We start from the raw sequence: 16155 nt of genomic DNA, 5'->3' as shown, positions 1-16155 counted from the left end.
TAATAAAAATTATTAATAAATACTAATAAAAATTGCAAATGAATTTATTAATAAGAATTATTATTATTCATAATAATACAATTACAATATTATTATTATTATTATCATCTTCACTATTATTTTATTCATAAATTTTTATACAACAATAATAATATTAATTCAGTTATTTATTATTATTAAATAATGACTTATTTATTTTCAGCATCATGTAATTCTTTGTATGTTAGTGAATTGCCCTGATTTTACAATATCAAACTAAACTGTAGAAACAATATTGTCAGTTGAAGGTGTCCACAGAGTTACAGTAATCGCCATGACATCATCACTGTATTGTCAGGTGGAGCGATCTCCGGTGCAGGCCGACAGCCCCAAGAAACCAGACACACAGCTTCCCTCAGATCCAGAGAAAACAGCCAGCAGCAATTCCCTCAGTGCCACCAACTCAGACATGGAGGAGGTTGGACAACAAGGTACACGTTTAACTTAGGCGATTCAAACATCCTGCAGCCCACGCCTATTTTTCTAAGATGCATGATCTTTTTAAGTGACAGGGTAAAGTTTTGAAAGATTGAAAACATGCACTGTTATGAACAAAGGAGCGTCATTATGCATTAGTCATGAAAGATGTTTGGAATTTCCTGTTTGTGAACTTTACTATTGAAACCGTGCAATAAAGGTGCAGCAACAATATAAGCCTTGCACCATTCCAAAGTTTACAACAAACATTGTTTCAGCTAGTCATAAATAAACTGTAGATTAATACTTTATCATTTTTCATCAGACACAAGAATTCAAGAGGAATCAGAGGAGCCCAAGCTCACATGTGAGCTCTGTGGATGGGTTGATTTTGCATACAAGTTCAAACGTTCAAAACGCTTCTGTTCCATGGTCTGTGCTAAAAGGTTAGAGATTCAAAACATTTTAAAAAATGTTTTAGTGAAAATATCTACAAATGCATGCTGGGTTCATTTAGGAACTTATGAGATATAGCTGCTCCCAAAATGAGAGCTAATAATATACAGTTGTGATGTGCAGTGGTTTTATCTGTATGCTAACATACAACACTCTTGATCAGGTACAGTGTTAGTTGCACGAAGAGGGTTGGGCTGTTCCACCCCGACAGAACTAAAACAACCAATCAGATAAATCAGTGGAGAAGGAGAAGGTCTCATAGTCCCAGAGGCAGGGAGGCCAAAAAGCAGGTGAACAGCTACTATAATCCAGTTGTGCCCTCACAATGTTTTTGTATCACTATATTAAAGTAAATTATCCTATCTTTGTTATTACTTCACTTTAGTGCATGTATTTCATCTCGTTTTATTCTTGATCCCTCCAGCGGCTTTCTGTATCTCAGCAATCTCAGGGAGAATCTATATCCTCACCCCTCCAATCTCAGCCTAGTCAAGGAGAGTCCAGCCCCTGTTCGGATATCTCCAGTTATGAGGAAGCAACTTCTCCGCTCTCTGCAGCCAGTTCTGGCCCAATCGTTTCTCAGGGTGGAGTGTCTGGTAATGATCCAGAAGAGCTTCCTCTCCTCAGTCAGCACTTCCTACCATGCGACCCCACCAAATGGAATGTGCAAGAGGTGTTCGAGTTCATTCGCTCTTTGCCAGGTATGTGGCTTTATATACATACATACATACATACATACACCGTGTAAATGTTTGGGGTCGGTACGAAAAAAAAAAAAAAAATTAATATGTTTATTCAGCAAGGATGCATTAAGGCAGGGACACACCAAGTGTTCGGACGTTTTTGAGCGCCGTTCGGCTTAGTTTTTTCGGTGTGTTCTGCACCGGTGGCTGTAGTAGGACACTGTCCTTTTTTTGGGGCCGATTCAGCATGTAGAATCGCCGTTAGGCCGTTGGTGATAGAGAGAACTCTGATTGGCTGTTCAGCTTAGCAAACGAGTCAGAATAAAAATAAAAGCGAAGATTCTGGAATTCATTCGACGTGCGACTCTCACAGTGCATTATTGGTTTTCTCTAGCAGTTGAGCGTACATTGGTTGTACACTTGTTATTGTGGTCCACTATGATTTCGGACACCACTGCAAATGGCTGTCCCCTCAAATAGTGCCCTATTTAGGGTATAGGGGGCGATTTTGGACACAGCCCTAGTCTCAGTTTGCCTTTTTAATGACGAAAATAGATACCTGCTGATATAGATGGATATTTACTTGCATGCAGGCGCAGGACGCACTTGCTAGTTGAGTCGCCTTTAGTCCTTTTGATGTGTTCAAGTGCAGCTTTTTGGTCGAGACGCAGCCGACGAGAGGCAACAACACAGTCAACGCCGCTAGTTCTTTGACGCTGGCTTGGTGTGTCCCGGGCTATCAAAAGTGACAGTAAAGACCTTTACATTGTTACAAAAATAAAAAAATAAATACTGTTTCAAACAAATGCTGTTCTATTAAACTTTCTGTTCATTAAAGAATCCTGAAAAAATATTTTTTCCACAAAAATATTAAGCAGCACAACTGTTTTCAACATTGATAATAATATGAAATGATTCATGAGCACCAAATCATCATATAAGAATGATTTCTGAAGGACCATGTGACACTGAAGACTGGCTGTTGAAAATTCAGCTTTGCCGTCACAGGAATTTAAATGGAAAACAGTTATATTTTAAATTGTAATATTTCATAACAATGCTGTTTTTAACAAATAAAATCAGCATAAGATGCATAAAAGACTTCTTTTAAAAACATTACAAAATCTTACAGACCCTAAACTTAATAACAGTATCGTATAAATACATGCACACACATTTGATATTATATTTTGCCATCAAATATTATATGATGGCAAAGTTGATTAAAAGCAAAGCTATGTTGAAAGTTGAAATTTCTACAGCAATATATTTATTTACAAATATGGTATTTAATAATGCAAATTTTTGTGACTCCACAATTAGGTTGCCGGGAGATTGCGGATGAGTTTCGTGCTCAGGAGATTGATGGACAGGCCATGCTGCTACTGAAAGAAGACCACCTAATGAGTGCCATGAATATTAAACTAGGACCCGCCCTCAAGATCTTCGCTCGCATAAACATGCTGAAAGATTCCTAGCCTTAAAAAGGCAGTAAGTGTATGAGTATGTCCTCAGATGTCACTTAAACTTGACCTAGTGACTACAGCACCCCAAACTGCACTACAACATTTTTTTAAACAAATAATTAATAACTAAAAACTTTATTTAAAAAAAATTGGGCGAAGCCCAAACCTGCACCTCCTCAAGAGAAGAACTGAAGTAAATTCAGCTGGAACAGAAAATGACCCGACTACCTATGAAGATCCGCACAAATAGTGACTTATACCAAATGAAAGGCATTATGAATCAGTGATTTGGAATTCAACTCTGACTGGGACTCGCAGATCACTCGACTTAACAAGATCAGAAAAATCTTTGTACGTATGGATAATGTACGTATAACAACACTGCAGTCCAAACAGAACTAAAACTATCATGTGGTTTCACAATCCCACATTTTGGCCCAGATATCTCTGGAATGTACATTTGTTGTTTTCAGGTATGATTTTGTCTTATTGTACATGCCAGATGCTTTTGTACAGTATAAATATGTTTAAGTAAATTATTCTTACCTATGTGTGTGAGTATTTGTAACAGAGTTGAATCACAACAAACTGGTGCTATTTCACTTTCACCTTTACTTTGAGAGGACTTGAATAACAGAAGCACAGTAACAGAATATTCAGCGTTGAACCTAAAACCCGATACAACCTAAAGGAAGGGATCCAGTTTGAACAAATCCTGTCAACAGCGCCTTATTCAATGTGTGTCTGTACACTCTGGTTTTGAGATGCACATTAAATTGTATTTGTCTTGGATATTGGGAATGACACTATGTTTGGTTTTAACTGTGCCCAAATTTGTTATTGTATGTTGCTAGAAATGATTGTGATGATGGGTTGTGTTTTTTTTTTTTAGTACAATGCTTTGTGAAATGCCTGTATTTATCAGATGAATGAAATTTGTAATATAACATTTTTAAGGAAGAAACTTGTTTAATTTCTTGTTCTTCACCTCAACTGCTTGCACAGCTGTATTCATTAATTTATTTATGCCACACTTAATTTTTCATCACATTGATTACATAACAAAATACCCAATTAACTCACATCTAAAACATATAGGCCTGGTTTCACAAACAAGGCTTAGATTAAGCCAGGATTAGGCTTTAGTTCAATAAGGGCATTTAAGTAGCTTTTATAAACGTGCCTTAGTTAGAACAAATATACGTGTGCATCTTGAGACAAAACAATGGCACTGGCATTTTAAGATATGTCAGTGCAACTTGCTCTCAGTTCAGACAGCTCAAACATAAATTTTAGTCTGGGACTAGGCTTAAGCCTTGTCTGTGAATAAAATTCCATGCAGTTTAATATTTTGTTAATGAGATTTATCCCATTTTAAACTGTGGTATGAGTATCAAAATATTTTTTTGGGGCTACTCTGATTGTGTGCTTTGAATTACAATAAACACCACTAGGTGGCACACATGCATTCCGTCAAACTATCCCATCTACATTTTTTCAAAAAATGACTTTTAGAGTGGTCGGCAAGCTAACTCGACCCTGATACTACAAAAACTTGATTTTTTCACAGAAACCGTTTTAAATGTGTCATGATAAAAGTCATGGTGGGAGTTGAGGACCAAAGACTACTTTCAGCTCTCATCGCCGCACAAAGAATCCCATCTTATAAACTTTTCACGTTAAGTCCCGCCTCCTGTCTCTGCGTCTCGTTTCTCATTGGCCCTTTGTGCCTTAACACTTCGATCTGATTGGCTGTTTAAGATGTCCGTTTGCGTTCTTTCACAGCAGATGAACTTCTTCGGTGAAGCCGATCTTCAACAACGGTGCTGCTCGATGAGCGATATTGGAAGCTGATCAAACCTGGCATGGCACCCACAACGGTGAGAATGTCCTCTTTATAACATATGACTTAATATTTATAAAGAAAGAAAGTAAGTAGAATAAAATGAGGAAGAGAAAGTATTTTTTTTGTGCAAAGACAGGATACAGATTGTATGAATAGTTAATGCTGATTACAGTTACAAATAGCCGACAGTTCTGACAGCAACTGTTTTAAAAACGTAAAAGTAGTTTGGGGTTTTGTTATATGAGCAGCTGTACATGAAAAAAAAAAAAGTCAAATAGTCGAAACATCGGTTTTTAAAGTAAACTGTAAACTGATTTTTTTTTTCGTAACTGATTTTTGCTTGTCAGATCTGCATATTTGTAAAAGGCCGTGTCTTAAAACGGAGTGAACTGTCTACCTAGGCAACATTTTTGTCTATCAATAGGCGCGTGCATCATTTTTGGGCATCAGAAATGCTGCACGCACATATGATGCCCTAAACTGCATTCTAGATAGGCAGTACTCTGGGTTTTGAGGCATAACGCCAAAGAATGTCGACTAAAAAGAGGAACTTTGGGTCACACTTTAGTTTCGGGTCCAATTCTCACTATTAACTAACAACTACGACTCAATAAACTCCTATTTACTGCTTATTAATAGTTAGTAAGGTAGTTGTTAAATTGAGGAATAGGATTAAGGGAAGTAGAATATGGGCATGCAGAATAAGACATTAATATGTGCTTTATAAGTACTAATAAACAGCCAATATTCTAGTAATATGCATGCTAATAAGCAACTAATTAACAGTGAGAATTGGACCCTAAACTAAAGCGTTACCGAACTTTGAAATGTTTTACAGTATAGTATAAATATATTTTAATAAATACAATAAATGTTCAATATAGTATATGCTCAAAATACTAAAAAATCCTATTTGTACAGTAATATTATGAACTATTTAAATGTTTTAACAGTTAAAACTATTAGACTTTATGCAGTCTGTACAGCTGATCACATCAACAGGCAGTTGACATTGGGCCATCTGTTTTGTAGCTCACAAGCAGCTTGAGGATTAAATTAATTACCCTCTGACATGTCGGGTGAGCTTGGACTCAAACACTGACTGCTTCAGTCTAGCTCCAGGGGAAAAATGTTGGGTAATTTAAGAAGCATTTGGGCCGATGTTGAATGCTGTAGCACCCTTTAATTCAGAGAGGCACGGGCACCATTAAAGAGGAAATGCCAAATTAGTCAACCATGAAGAACACTATCGGATAATCCCCAAGTGCACATAAAAGAAAGGTTCTGTAGATGCATAAAAATCTCTGAGAATGTCTTTTTATCATCTTTTCCTCACGTCCACATGATGATTCATGCTGAATCACAGGTTTTAGTAAAGAGACATTGGCTAATAAAGCAAGTGTGTCTAGTCTACAAGTATTTTTCACACTTGATCTGTGACTGTTTAGTTCAATGCATCATATAATTTTCCTTTGGTTCTATAAAAGGCAAAGTGAAGTTGTGAAATTAGCGTGTATGTAAAGTATGGCTTTGCGTTGAAGCGCTTCAAATTAGCGCTGTTTGAACGGGTAAACCGCAAACCATGAAAGCTTTCTTGCATGTTCATGGCCTCAGATCTAGTACGCAGTTCCCATCAGTGCACAATACACCAAAAGCAACCTGACTGCGATTTACAAGGACAAGTTTGACTAAAGGTTGCACAACACAGATGAAAGGGAGAATCTGAATGCACTACAAAGTACAGTAATGCGATTTTTATGGGAGCTCTGACGTGGAAGTCAAGCTTCCAAGTTTCAGCTGGAGCACAGTAGCTGGACGTCCTCCGTCTCCGGGCATATTATGTAACACTCAGAGACTCCTGGATCGTGACTTCATGATGTGGAAACTTTGGCTAACCACACAAATCTCAGCATGAAGCACCATTAAAAGCAAAGTGGGGTCAGAGCGAAGAAACGTAGATTCAGTTTCCTAAGATTATTTCAGCTGAGGCTTGCAGCGCAGGGTCAAAGCATTTATGGTGCGCAAAGCTATATGGGAAAGTGAAATTCGATGCTTTCAAGGTTGTCCATGCGCAATTACTGAGTATTTAGTATGAGGGCTCGGAAAGGAATTTCAGTCAATCTTACCCTACCAACAACAAGTCTCTTTCACTAGCTGTCTATCAATAGAAAAGTCATGGAATGCTGCTTTAGCTTTGATGTATGAAAGATGCTTTGACTCATAAGAATAAAATGGAAAAAATGACCTACTTTTTTCTTTTTTTCCTGTGAACTGCACAGAAAGAAACACAACATGGGAATGGGAATTTTTCCTGAGATCACAACTCTGATCTATAAGCCATTATGTTCTCGGGAAAGCCTGTAAAAGGGATAGTCATCATTTACTCACACTGGTGTTGTTCTAATGTCGTATGCTCTTCTTTCTTTTATGGACCACAAAAGGAAAATAAAAAAAATCCCACTCGCGCTCATCCATATAATGGCAGTGAATAACGACCAACATCAAGCTTTAAATAAAACAAAAACTGCAAAGGTATCACAGAATGATCACGTGCAACATCTTCCAAGTGTTAGAAGGCATAGGCCTATGGGTTGTGTTTCATGTTGCATTTTTGTTAATCTTGATTTCTCACAACTTGTGTGCTTTTTCTGGGCAAGTCTGCGGTGCTAATAGAGTCTCATGAATGCGCACGTCGTACAGAAAAGACCAGCAGCCAAGGTCAAGCATTTCACTAAATTCCATCCATCCATTCATCCAAAAATGCAGGGCATTTTTAAAAAATTCTCCTTTTGTGTTCTATAAAAGAAAGTACGGCATACGGCATTAGAACAACACCAGGGTGAGTAAATGATGACTTCATTTTCATTTTATGGTGAACCATCCCTTTAACCCTTTGATTGCTCCAGGAGCACTGGCTAACAGTATTGCTCTTGATAATGCGTAAACGGCTACCAACAAAAGATATTGTGACTTAATATTGTGATTAATTCAGGCTGCCAATTTAGTGCATTTATTCTAAAAGAATAAAGTAATGAAAAAGGGCAATTTATCATGCCCCTGATTGGTACATAAATGTTCCTACTATTTAAGTAATTAATTTCTGTCTTTCACCCTGTTAAGAGCATGGCAGAAACTAAATATTTATAAATTTATACAATATTTTTTCAAGAAACCTAAAATGTGCTTCTAAAATAATTATAGTACCATTCAAAAGTTTTTTTTGAAAGGCATTAATACTTTAATTCAGCATAGATGCATTCAGTTGCTCAAAAGTGACAATAAAAGACATTTATGTCAAACATATATCTATTTTTCAATGCTCTATTTACATTAATAATTAATAATAAAATAAATGTTTCTTGAGCAGCAAATCAGCATATTAAAATGATTTCTGAAGGATCATATGACACTGAAGACTACAGTAATGATGCTGAAAATTCAGCTTCCAAATAGAAAACACTTATTTTAAATTGTAATAATATTTTACAATGTTACTGTTTTTACTGTATTTTTGATCAAATAAATGCCACCTTAGTGGGTGTTTTCTAACACTCATTTGCTCCGTGTTTTGTTCTCTTTTCAGGAGGCGAGGCTAAACGTGGAGGCTCTGAGTAAGAGAGACGTGCTGCTGCTCTTCAGTGTTCTTGAGGGAGAGCTGGAGGCCAGAGACTTTGTCATACAGGCACTCAAGGTTAGGCTGAGAAGGGTGTGCTGTCATTATACAGTTTGAGAGCGGCCTCTAGAGGCCAAATAAAAACTATCACTGATCCTCGTGGAGTTTGTTTTGACACGCGAGGCTGCATGCTAGCCTTGCTCCGCCCTCCTACGTACTTCCGCTCAATTTTCATTTTCCTTCAGTACGTCGTCTGGGTTTGCGGTATATTCATGGGTTTTCTCCGGCCAATTTTTACCTGTCCAATCAGCGAACAGAAGGAGTGGCTGATGAACGATGACGTCATACATCATGACCAAACGTTAAACGATTAAACGCCAAACCTTAGCGATTGGTTATGGCAGATCCAGAGTGGCTCTGGGCAGATCCAATAGTTTTAAACTTCAACAGAGTATCCGCCTTCAAGGATGTTAACGCTTGTCAATGCGGAGTGGCCAGACTCTCTGTACAAATGAAATGTACGAGAGTCTGGTAGGACCAGGCTAGCTGCATGCTGCACAGAGCGGGACAATTCCTTAATTTCAGTGCTGTGGCCTTTGTGTAGATATTTAAAGATGGCCATCTTTTAGCATGACTGTTATGATTTATATGAAATGTAACAGTTTCCATTTGCAACATTAACAAGTTAATAAAAGTATTGTTCATTGTTAAATTCAATATTTACTAATACATTTTAACATTTTAAAGTTGTATCTCTTAAAGGTGCAATATGTGATATTTCTGAGGATCTATTGACAGAAATGCAATATAAGATCCATAACTATGTTTTCAGTGGTGTATAAAGACCTTACTTAATGAACCGTTATGTTTTTATTACCTTAGAATGAGTCATTTATATCTACATAACCGCGGACACCCCCCTTCTATGAAGGTCGACATATTGTGACGTCATGTTTCTACCGTAGCCGACAGCGACACAGTTTCGTCACTGACTTGAATGAGAAGCAGCAGAAAAAGACGCAGCAGAATACTCAGGTTGTCCCTGACTCTGCAAACGTGGAACAAAACATGCTGTCTGAACGACGCCTCGGACATCGTAACGTTAGCTATTTCCCCTTACCAGCTGCTTTGATGCTCTTATCCATAGCTCTTATCTTATACTAACTAGCATGGAAACAGGCTATGGTAAAGTCAGTGAATAAAAGACTAACACAATGATGAACAAGTAAAAATAACAATCACAATAACATGTGGTTTTACTGAATAATTAAGTAAATATAATTTAATATAAAATATAATATAAAGAAACCTCATTGCTTGACTTGCTACTCTCTGCTGACTCAGACGACGACATCTTCCGATCCTACGTCGGCCACCGTAGCTTCTCCTTCGAGTTTGCAATTTGAGGGATAAGCCGTGAGTGACTGACTGTTTGCAATTCGCAAATCTCACCACTAGATGCCGCAAAAAATTACACACTGCACCTTTAACATTAGTTAATGCACTATGAATTAACATGAATGATCAAGGTATAACTAATATATTCATATTTTTTATATTTAAAAAGTAAAGTATTATTTTCATCCATTTATTTTCATGGTACAGTACTGTTTTTTTCCCTTCAATTTTTGTATTAAAGTTCAGCACTTTTTTTGTGTTATGTTTGTTTTCATTGATTATGCATTTTACGAACTATCGGTTGATTAATCGGTTATCGGACAGCGTGGTCCAACCTAGTTATCGTTACCAGTAAAATTCACTTTCGGTCGACCTCTAGTAGCCATATGTCATTCCAAACCCATATGCTTTTACTTTTTGTGGAGTTTTTGGAGAATCTTCACATAGCTCTTAATTTAGACCAAAAACACCATAAAGAACCACAAAAGTAGTTGATATGACCTGTGCCTGAGCGTTAACCAAGTCTTCTCGAGCTATGTGATAACTTTGTGTGGACAAGAGGTCATTGAAAAATATAAAAATCCCTGTGTCATCATGTAGAATTTATTCAGGAGCATCTGGACTTATTTAACCATTCAAGATGTTTAGATGTTCAACTACTAACAGTGCTGCGTGTTTTCCGAGTAGCGGCGACCCAAGTCGTAATTTACACCATTAGGGAGGCTCCTCTGTGATTGACAGCTCTTATGTTCTTGTGGTGTGTATTCCTTGGAGAGTTCCCTTCATCCATACTCAACTGAGGCACGTGAATGAGAGCTGAAACATCTCAAACAAACATATAAACAAGCTGAGATTGTACTCACTAATATTCATTTAAAATACATTTTTTATCAATACTAATAAATCAATACTTCAGTAATGATATGCCTCAATTATTGTCTATTGGCAGTCAGTAGTTCGCTTTTCGCACAGCAGACTAGATACCCAGGAGAGACATTATAGCTGTATCACTCAATGAAATCCAGATGTCTGTCTGGTTCATAGCTCAATCGTGCACGCTAGCATATTAACGCTAACATCCTGTTAGTGTATTAAACATCAGTGCACAGTTTATCTACGACAGAAGCTCAGTTTATATAAGATATGTAAAAGCTAAACATTTAAAAAGATAATTTTAGCCTTCGTATAACAGGGAACTACACTAACCTTTTCCACTGGTGGCACTTGCGCTACTAACTTTTTCAGTTACTGGCGCAAAACATGATTTGGTCGCACAAATTATTTATAGTAAGCCGCTCTGGATAATAATGAAACTATATTGCATACAGATGTGCTTTTTATTTTACTTGCCATCTTTTAAACCACATGCCTTCTTGTTTTTGTTTTCTTTAACATTGGTCGGGATAGATTTACTGCAATAGAAAATACAGTACACAATAAAGTGCAAAATGGATTTCAACATGCTATGGTTGGCACAGATGGGCAGACTCCTGAACTCTTAAGTAGTGATGCACCAATGTGAAAATTGTATTAATATTGATCAATATTAATATGTATCAATATTAATATTGCTGTTATGGCCGATACCGATATCGATATCTCTGTATAGAAAACAAATTTACTGATAATCAAATAAAGAGATAATTTCCAAAACTTTTTTTTTTTTTACTTTAGAAATGACTGATATTGGGCACCTTTACCTGTGTGCAAAATATGTCACACATAGGACACACATGCATTATATTGCATTGCATTGCATTTAATGTGTGCTGGTCAACTTGTCTAAAATTAAGAAACCCCTAGAAAACAGTAAAAAACAAAACAAAAACAAAAAACAGGAACATTGTGTACAATTAAGATAGGCTACTTAATTTATTATTCCAATATCCAAATATGATACCGGGAAAAGGGCTTCTATTTGTGACGTGCTGTCTTTGCGTTTGAACATTGCACATTTTAAACAGGACACGCATTAGCTGAATAAATGTTAGCCAATACAAACATATTTGTAGAAAACAGTTGACAATGAATAGACAGGAGTCCAATAATAGCATAACGAATCACTTATTCTAAAAAATAATATCAAGTATAAGTTAGACGAATCCGACATATAACGAGGGCTGTGTTAACAGTACGTCCGTCATTTAAGGAATTTTAAAAACGATGGATGGATAATACAAAATGCTTTCTGACATTTTGACAGAAAAAAAAACAAGCAAGAACAAAATTTAAACTATAGCCCGTCAATTTTCATTTTACAATGATCTTCTCTCTCTGTGTGCGCGCGTCCGTGTTTGTGCGAGAGAGAGAGAGAGAGCGCAGCACTGATACAATGGTACGTTTTAATCTAAGTAACGGTCGCGGGGCTGAAGCCAACTTGATGTGTTAAATGCTCAGAGCACGTTATAAAACGTATTCTTAAAATACACATTTCTGTTTTAATGAATGCTCATAGTAAATCATAGCATATTGCCTAAAACATAGGTGCAAAAATAATCAGTGATACATTTGCGACCCATTAAAAATTAGGGTCGCAATGGCATTTCAAAAGGTCGCAGTGTAGTTCCCTGTATAACCAGAAATGCTGGCGTTGGCTACGCAGAGTTCTTGGTTAGCTGTGCAACAAACATCTCACACAGTTTTTGGGACAGTTACCGAGAACTACACCCAAATAAATGCCATGGTGATGGATATTTGATCATACCCGCCGTTTGTTGTTCTTCCTGTAACTTAAGTGTTTTGCTATTTGCTGCCTTTCCAATTTAACTGCATTCTCAAGTCATTTTCAATTCAACGTTCATCGACTAAAGCCGACTGGATCTCATTTTACCTTGCTTTCCCATCAGACTTTTTCTGTTTAAGACTCCTACTACATTCCAGCACTGTTACTGGGCCTCATCCCACTCTTCTGGTGGACACCAGGCTTACAAACGCAGCTCAGCAGACACAACTACACTTTTCTTTAAAGTACTTTAAAGTACCAATTCAATAGCAATTCAGTACTATTATATTGGTGAATCTCACACACACACAAAAAAACTGTTGTGTGTTTGATTAGGGTTGAAGCAGAACAGTGGCTCTCCAGGATCATCCCTGACGTACACAATAAGTGCATTGTATCAAATGATAAATTTAAATGTAGGACATAGTAGTTAGAGACACCTAATATAAAGTGGGACCCATATTATATATATAAATGTACTTATTTGGCAATTTAGGAATGACTCAGAATCAGCCAGACAGTGAGCAAGACAACTTCCTTTTTGAGCATATCATCTGCGTCAGTACAAACGGCAATACTCTGGGCCCCTGGTTTTATTCCAAAATGTTATTTGTTCTCTGCATAAACACGCACAAACATGTCAAACATTATTACACACATTTCCTGTTGTCTAGTATCAGCTTTAAACTTTATTGTAGTGCCGTTGGTTCATCTGATCATGTTAGCACGGTAATAAAACTCAGCATCTGTGCTCTCAGATCCTGTTTTGTTGTGGTAAAGCTGTCTGGAAAGCTGCACAGATATTATCTGCTGCATTCCTGTTCTTTAAAGCATTGGACTGAGGCTATGCGAGTGTCACAAACGGTAGATTTTGGGTATTAACCGCTCTTTTGAATCACTTTTTAGTGACTTCTTAAGTAGATAGCGTATATTTAACCCAACTGCATATTTTTTCTAAAACTCTATGTGGTTTTTAGGGGCGATGTTCTGGCATGCTGGGATTACAATCTCTGTCACTCATTGCCTGCTTTGAATGAGGTCATTAAGGCATGACTTTTCTGCTTCGACTCTCTCAAACACATACACGCATTACAATTGTCCTTTATGCATTTGGTCAAAAGAAAAAATCAGGAGGGCAGAAGTAACATCACAACAGCCCCTAATCTCGGTATAACTTCATTAGCCATGCTAATAGTACATACAAACACAATTCATTATTTCCTTATGGTGCTTTCTCTGAAAAAAAACAAAAAACTGGAACTAAATAGTATTTTGCTCAAATAATCGTTTCCATACTTATTTATGCCCCTTAGCAGCGATTGACTTTTCAGGGAAAACTTGAAAACATTTCATGACTAACAAGAAAATAGTTTTAAATAGTTAGACTTTGAGTTCAAGAAAGAATGCCTCCCAGGTGTCAATCTCAAAGTTGAAAGTAAGTTTTATGAATCTTAACAACATTCAAAAATAGCTTCATATGTTTTTTGTTTGTTTTTGTCATTTAAGGAGCTAGCATGGAGGATGTTGGGAGTGCAAATAGCAGATACCAAAAGTATCTCACTGTTGTCAGTATGTTGTTTACCTTAATCCTTGGTCTCTTTAATTTTATTAGTGAAGATATATGTTATCTTTCTCTATCAGGTACACATGCTCTTTCTCTCTCTCTCTTTCTCTCTCTCACTCACACACACACACTTTATATCTATCTTTATGAGGACATTCATTGACAATGCAATCTCTAGCCGCTTACCCTAACCTTACCCATCACAACTAAGTGCCTAACCCGAACCCTTACCCTAAACCTACCCTTAACCTAATTATAACCGTATCCCTAAAACCAAGTCTTGACCCTCAAACAGGCCTTTAAAGGGGTCTCAGAAAGTGAGGACCGGCCAAAATGTCCTCACTTTACTCTCTTTGTCCTCACTCTAATGGTGTAAAACTCAAACTGGTCCTCACAAAGATAGTTGTACAAGTACACACACACACACACACACATAAAGGTTGTTTGAAGGCACCAGACTGGCTGACTTATCTTAAGTCATTAGTAAGGTTAATCTTCCCAAGGCCCCTGTAATTGCTCAAGCTTTTAGCCTAAAAACACACATACACACACACACACACACACACACACACACACACACACACACACACACACACACACACACACACACAAAGCATCATACATATAGAATGGAAAGTAGACATCCACTAACTTGACAAACAAAAGATTTTGCATACAGAACAGCTGTTGTTTATTTGGAGCTTACATTGCCTTGTATTCAAGTAAATAGCTTCAATAGTACTTTCAAGTCCCTTTATTTTAGATTAGATTTTGTGCCAGATTTGTATTGCTGAATAGAAGAATATTAAAACAAGAAAACATAATAATCTATAATAAAATATATAGAATAGAATAAAATAGATCAGAGTGTGTATTGTGTATCAAAGTACAGCAACAACACATTGTCATTTAAATATTTAAAGGCCATGAAGTTCTTCTTTTTAGGACTAGACTAAATGCACCTTTTAGTCTGATTCTTCTTTTAAACATCTAATACAGGATGTTTGCGTTGGGCTTATTTTTATTTTGTGGGAATTAGAAGAGCTTCCAAGACAACAAAAAGTAGCTATGGAATTCTACAGGTCTCGGTACCATTCTTTCTTTTCTTTCCCGTTTTGTTTTTGACTTTCTTTAAATTGACCTGTCATAGATATGTTGCAATCCCTTTTATTTTTGACTTCACTATCAATTTAAATCAAAGCGGTTAAATAAGATTTGACTTATTATGTAACAGCTCCTAGATGCTTATCTTCAAGATGTCTACTTCAGAAACGCCTTTCCTTTTTTTCCATTCAGTTTCTCTTTTTTCCATATAATTTACAGGATGTTTTCTAAAACGGGGAATTTAGCCCTTTGATTTGCCCACTAACTTCCAATATGTTTCAGTAGGGAATACATCACAACTGGAAAGAAAATTGCATTCAGCAAAGACCAATGGCTTTCATCTTTAAAGCTGCTGTGTGTATTTTTACAGTATTAAAATGCTTTTTAAAGCACCAAGCTTTCATTAAAGTATTGGTGATAAAGTTACCCACCTTCATTCTCATATTCTCCTATGTCTTGTTAAGCACCTCCAGGTTTTACTCTCTTTCTACCTCACCCTTTCTGCTTCAGAGACTGTAAAACACTCATTCATTGTGTCACGTCTGCACAGCACATTTATCTGTTCTAGCATCAGCACCAAAGAGGTTCACAGAGAATCAAAGTGTACACTTGTTTACCACATTCATCATGGTTAGTGTGCGAGTTTCTGATAATCCGGTTTCTGTAGACTTTATTGTTGCTGAACTTTAGTAAACCATTAAAACACAAATACTTTCACACACACTTACCAGATGGACATCACATGCATGTTACAACTTGAATCTATCAATCTAAGAGCAGATGAGTCGAGTAGATTTAACAATGCAGTAGAGAACCGCACTGTCATTTCTGTCATATATATATATAT

At 36.8% G+C, this 16155-nt stretch overlaps 2 protein-coding genes across 3 annotated transcripts in view; both read left to right on the top strand.

The window, feature by feature from the left end:
• phc2b (polyhomeotic homolog 2b) overlaps nucleotides 1-4054 on the top strand; it is a 29325-nt gene extending 25271 nt beyond the window's left edge. For both annotated transcript variants that reach the window (XM_084127688.1, XM_084127687.1), the window contains exons 11-15: nucleotides 338-470; nucleotides 782-902; nucleotides 1076-1202; nucleotides 1337-1613; nucleotides 2919-4054. In XM_084127688.1, the coding sequence (XP_083983814.1) occupies nucleotides 338-470; nucleotides 782-902; nucleotides 1076-1202; nucleotides 1337-1613; nucleotides 2919-3073 (813 nt within the window). In that variant the 3' untranslated portion in view covers nucleotides 3074-4054. The remainder of the gene's footprint in view (nucleotides 1-337; nucleotides 471-781; nucleotides 903-1075; nucleotides 1203-1336; nucleotides 1614-2918) is intronic.
• A 783-nt stretch (nucleotides 4055-4837) lies between these two features.
• cttnbp2nla (CTTNBP2 N-terminal like a) overlaps nucleotides 4838-16155 on the top strand; it is a 21110-nt gene continuing 9792 nt past the window's right edge. The window contains exons 1-2 of the mRNA XM_084127693.1: nucleotides 4838-4941; nucleotides 8491-8598. Coding sequence (XP_083983819.1) covers nucleotides 4927-4941; nucleotides 8491-8598 — 123 coding nt within the window. The 5' untranslated portion in view covers nucleotides 4838-4926. The remainder of the gene's footprint in view (nucleotides 4942-8490; nucleotides 8599-16155) is intronic.

This window comes from Abramis brama (genome assembly GCF_963993115.1).
Source record: "Abramis brama genome assembly, chromosome: 11".
Lineage (NCBI taxonomy): Eukaryota > Metazoa > Chordata > Actinopteri > Cypriniformes > Leuciscidae > Abramis > Abramis brama.
This window is presented reverse-complemented; position numbering and strand designations above follow the sequence as displayed.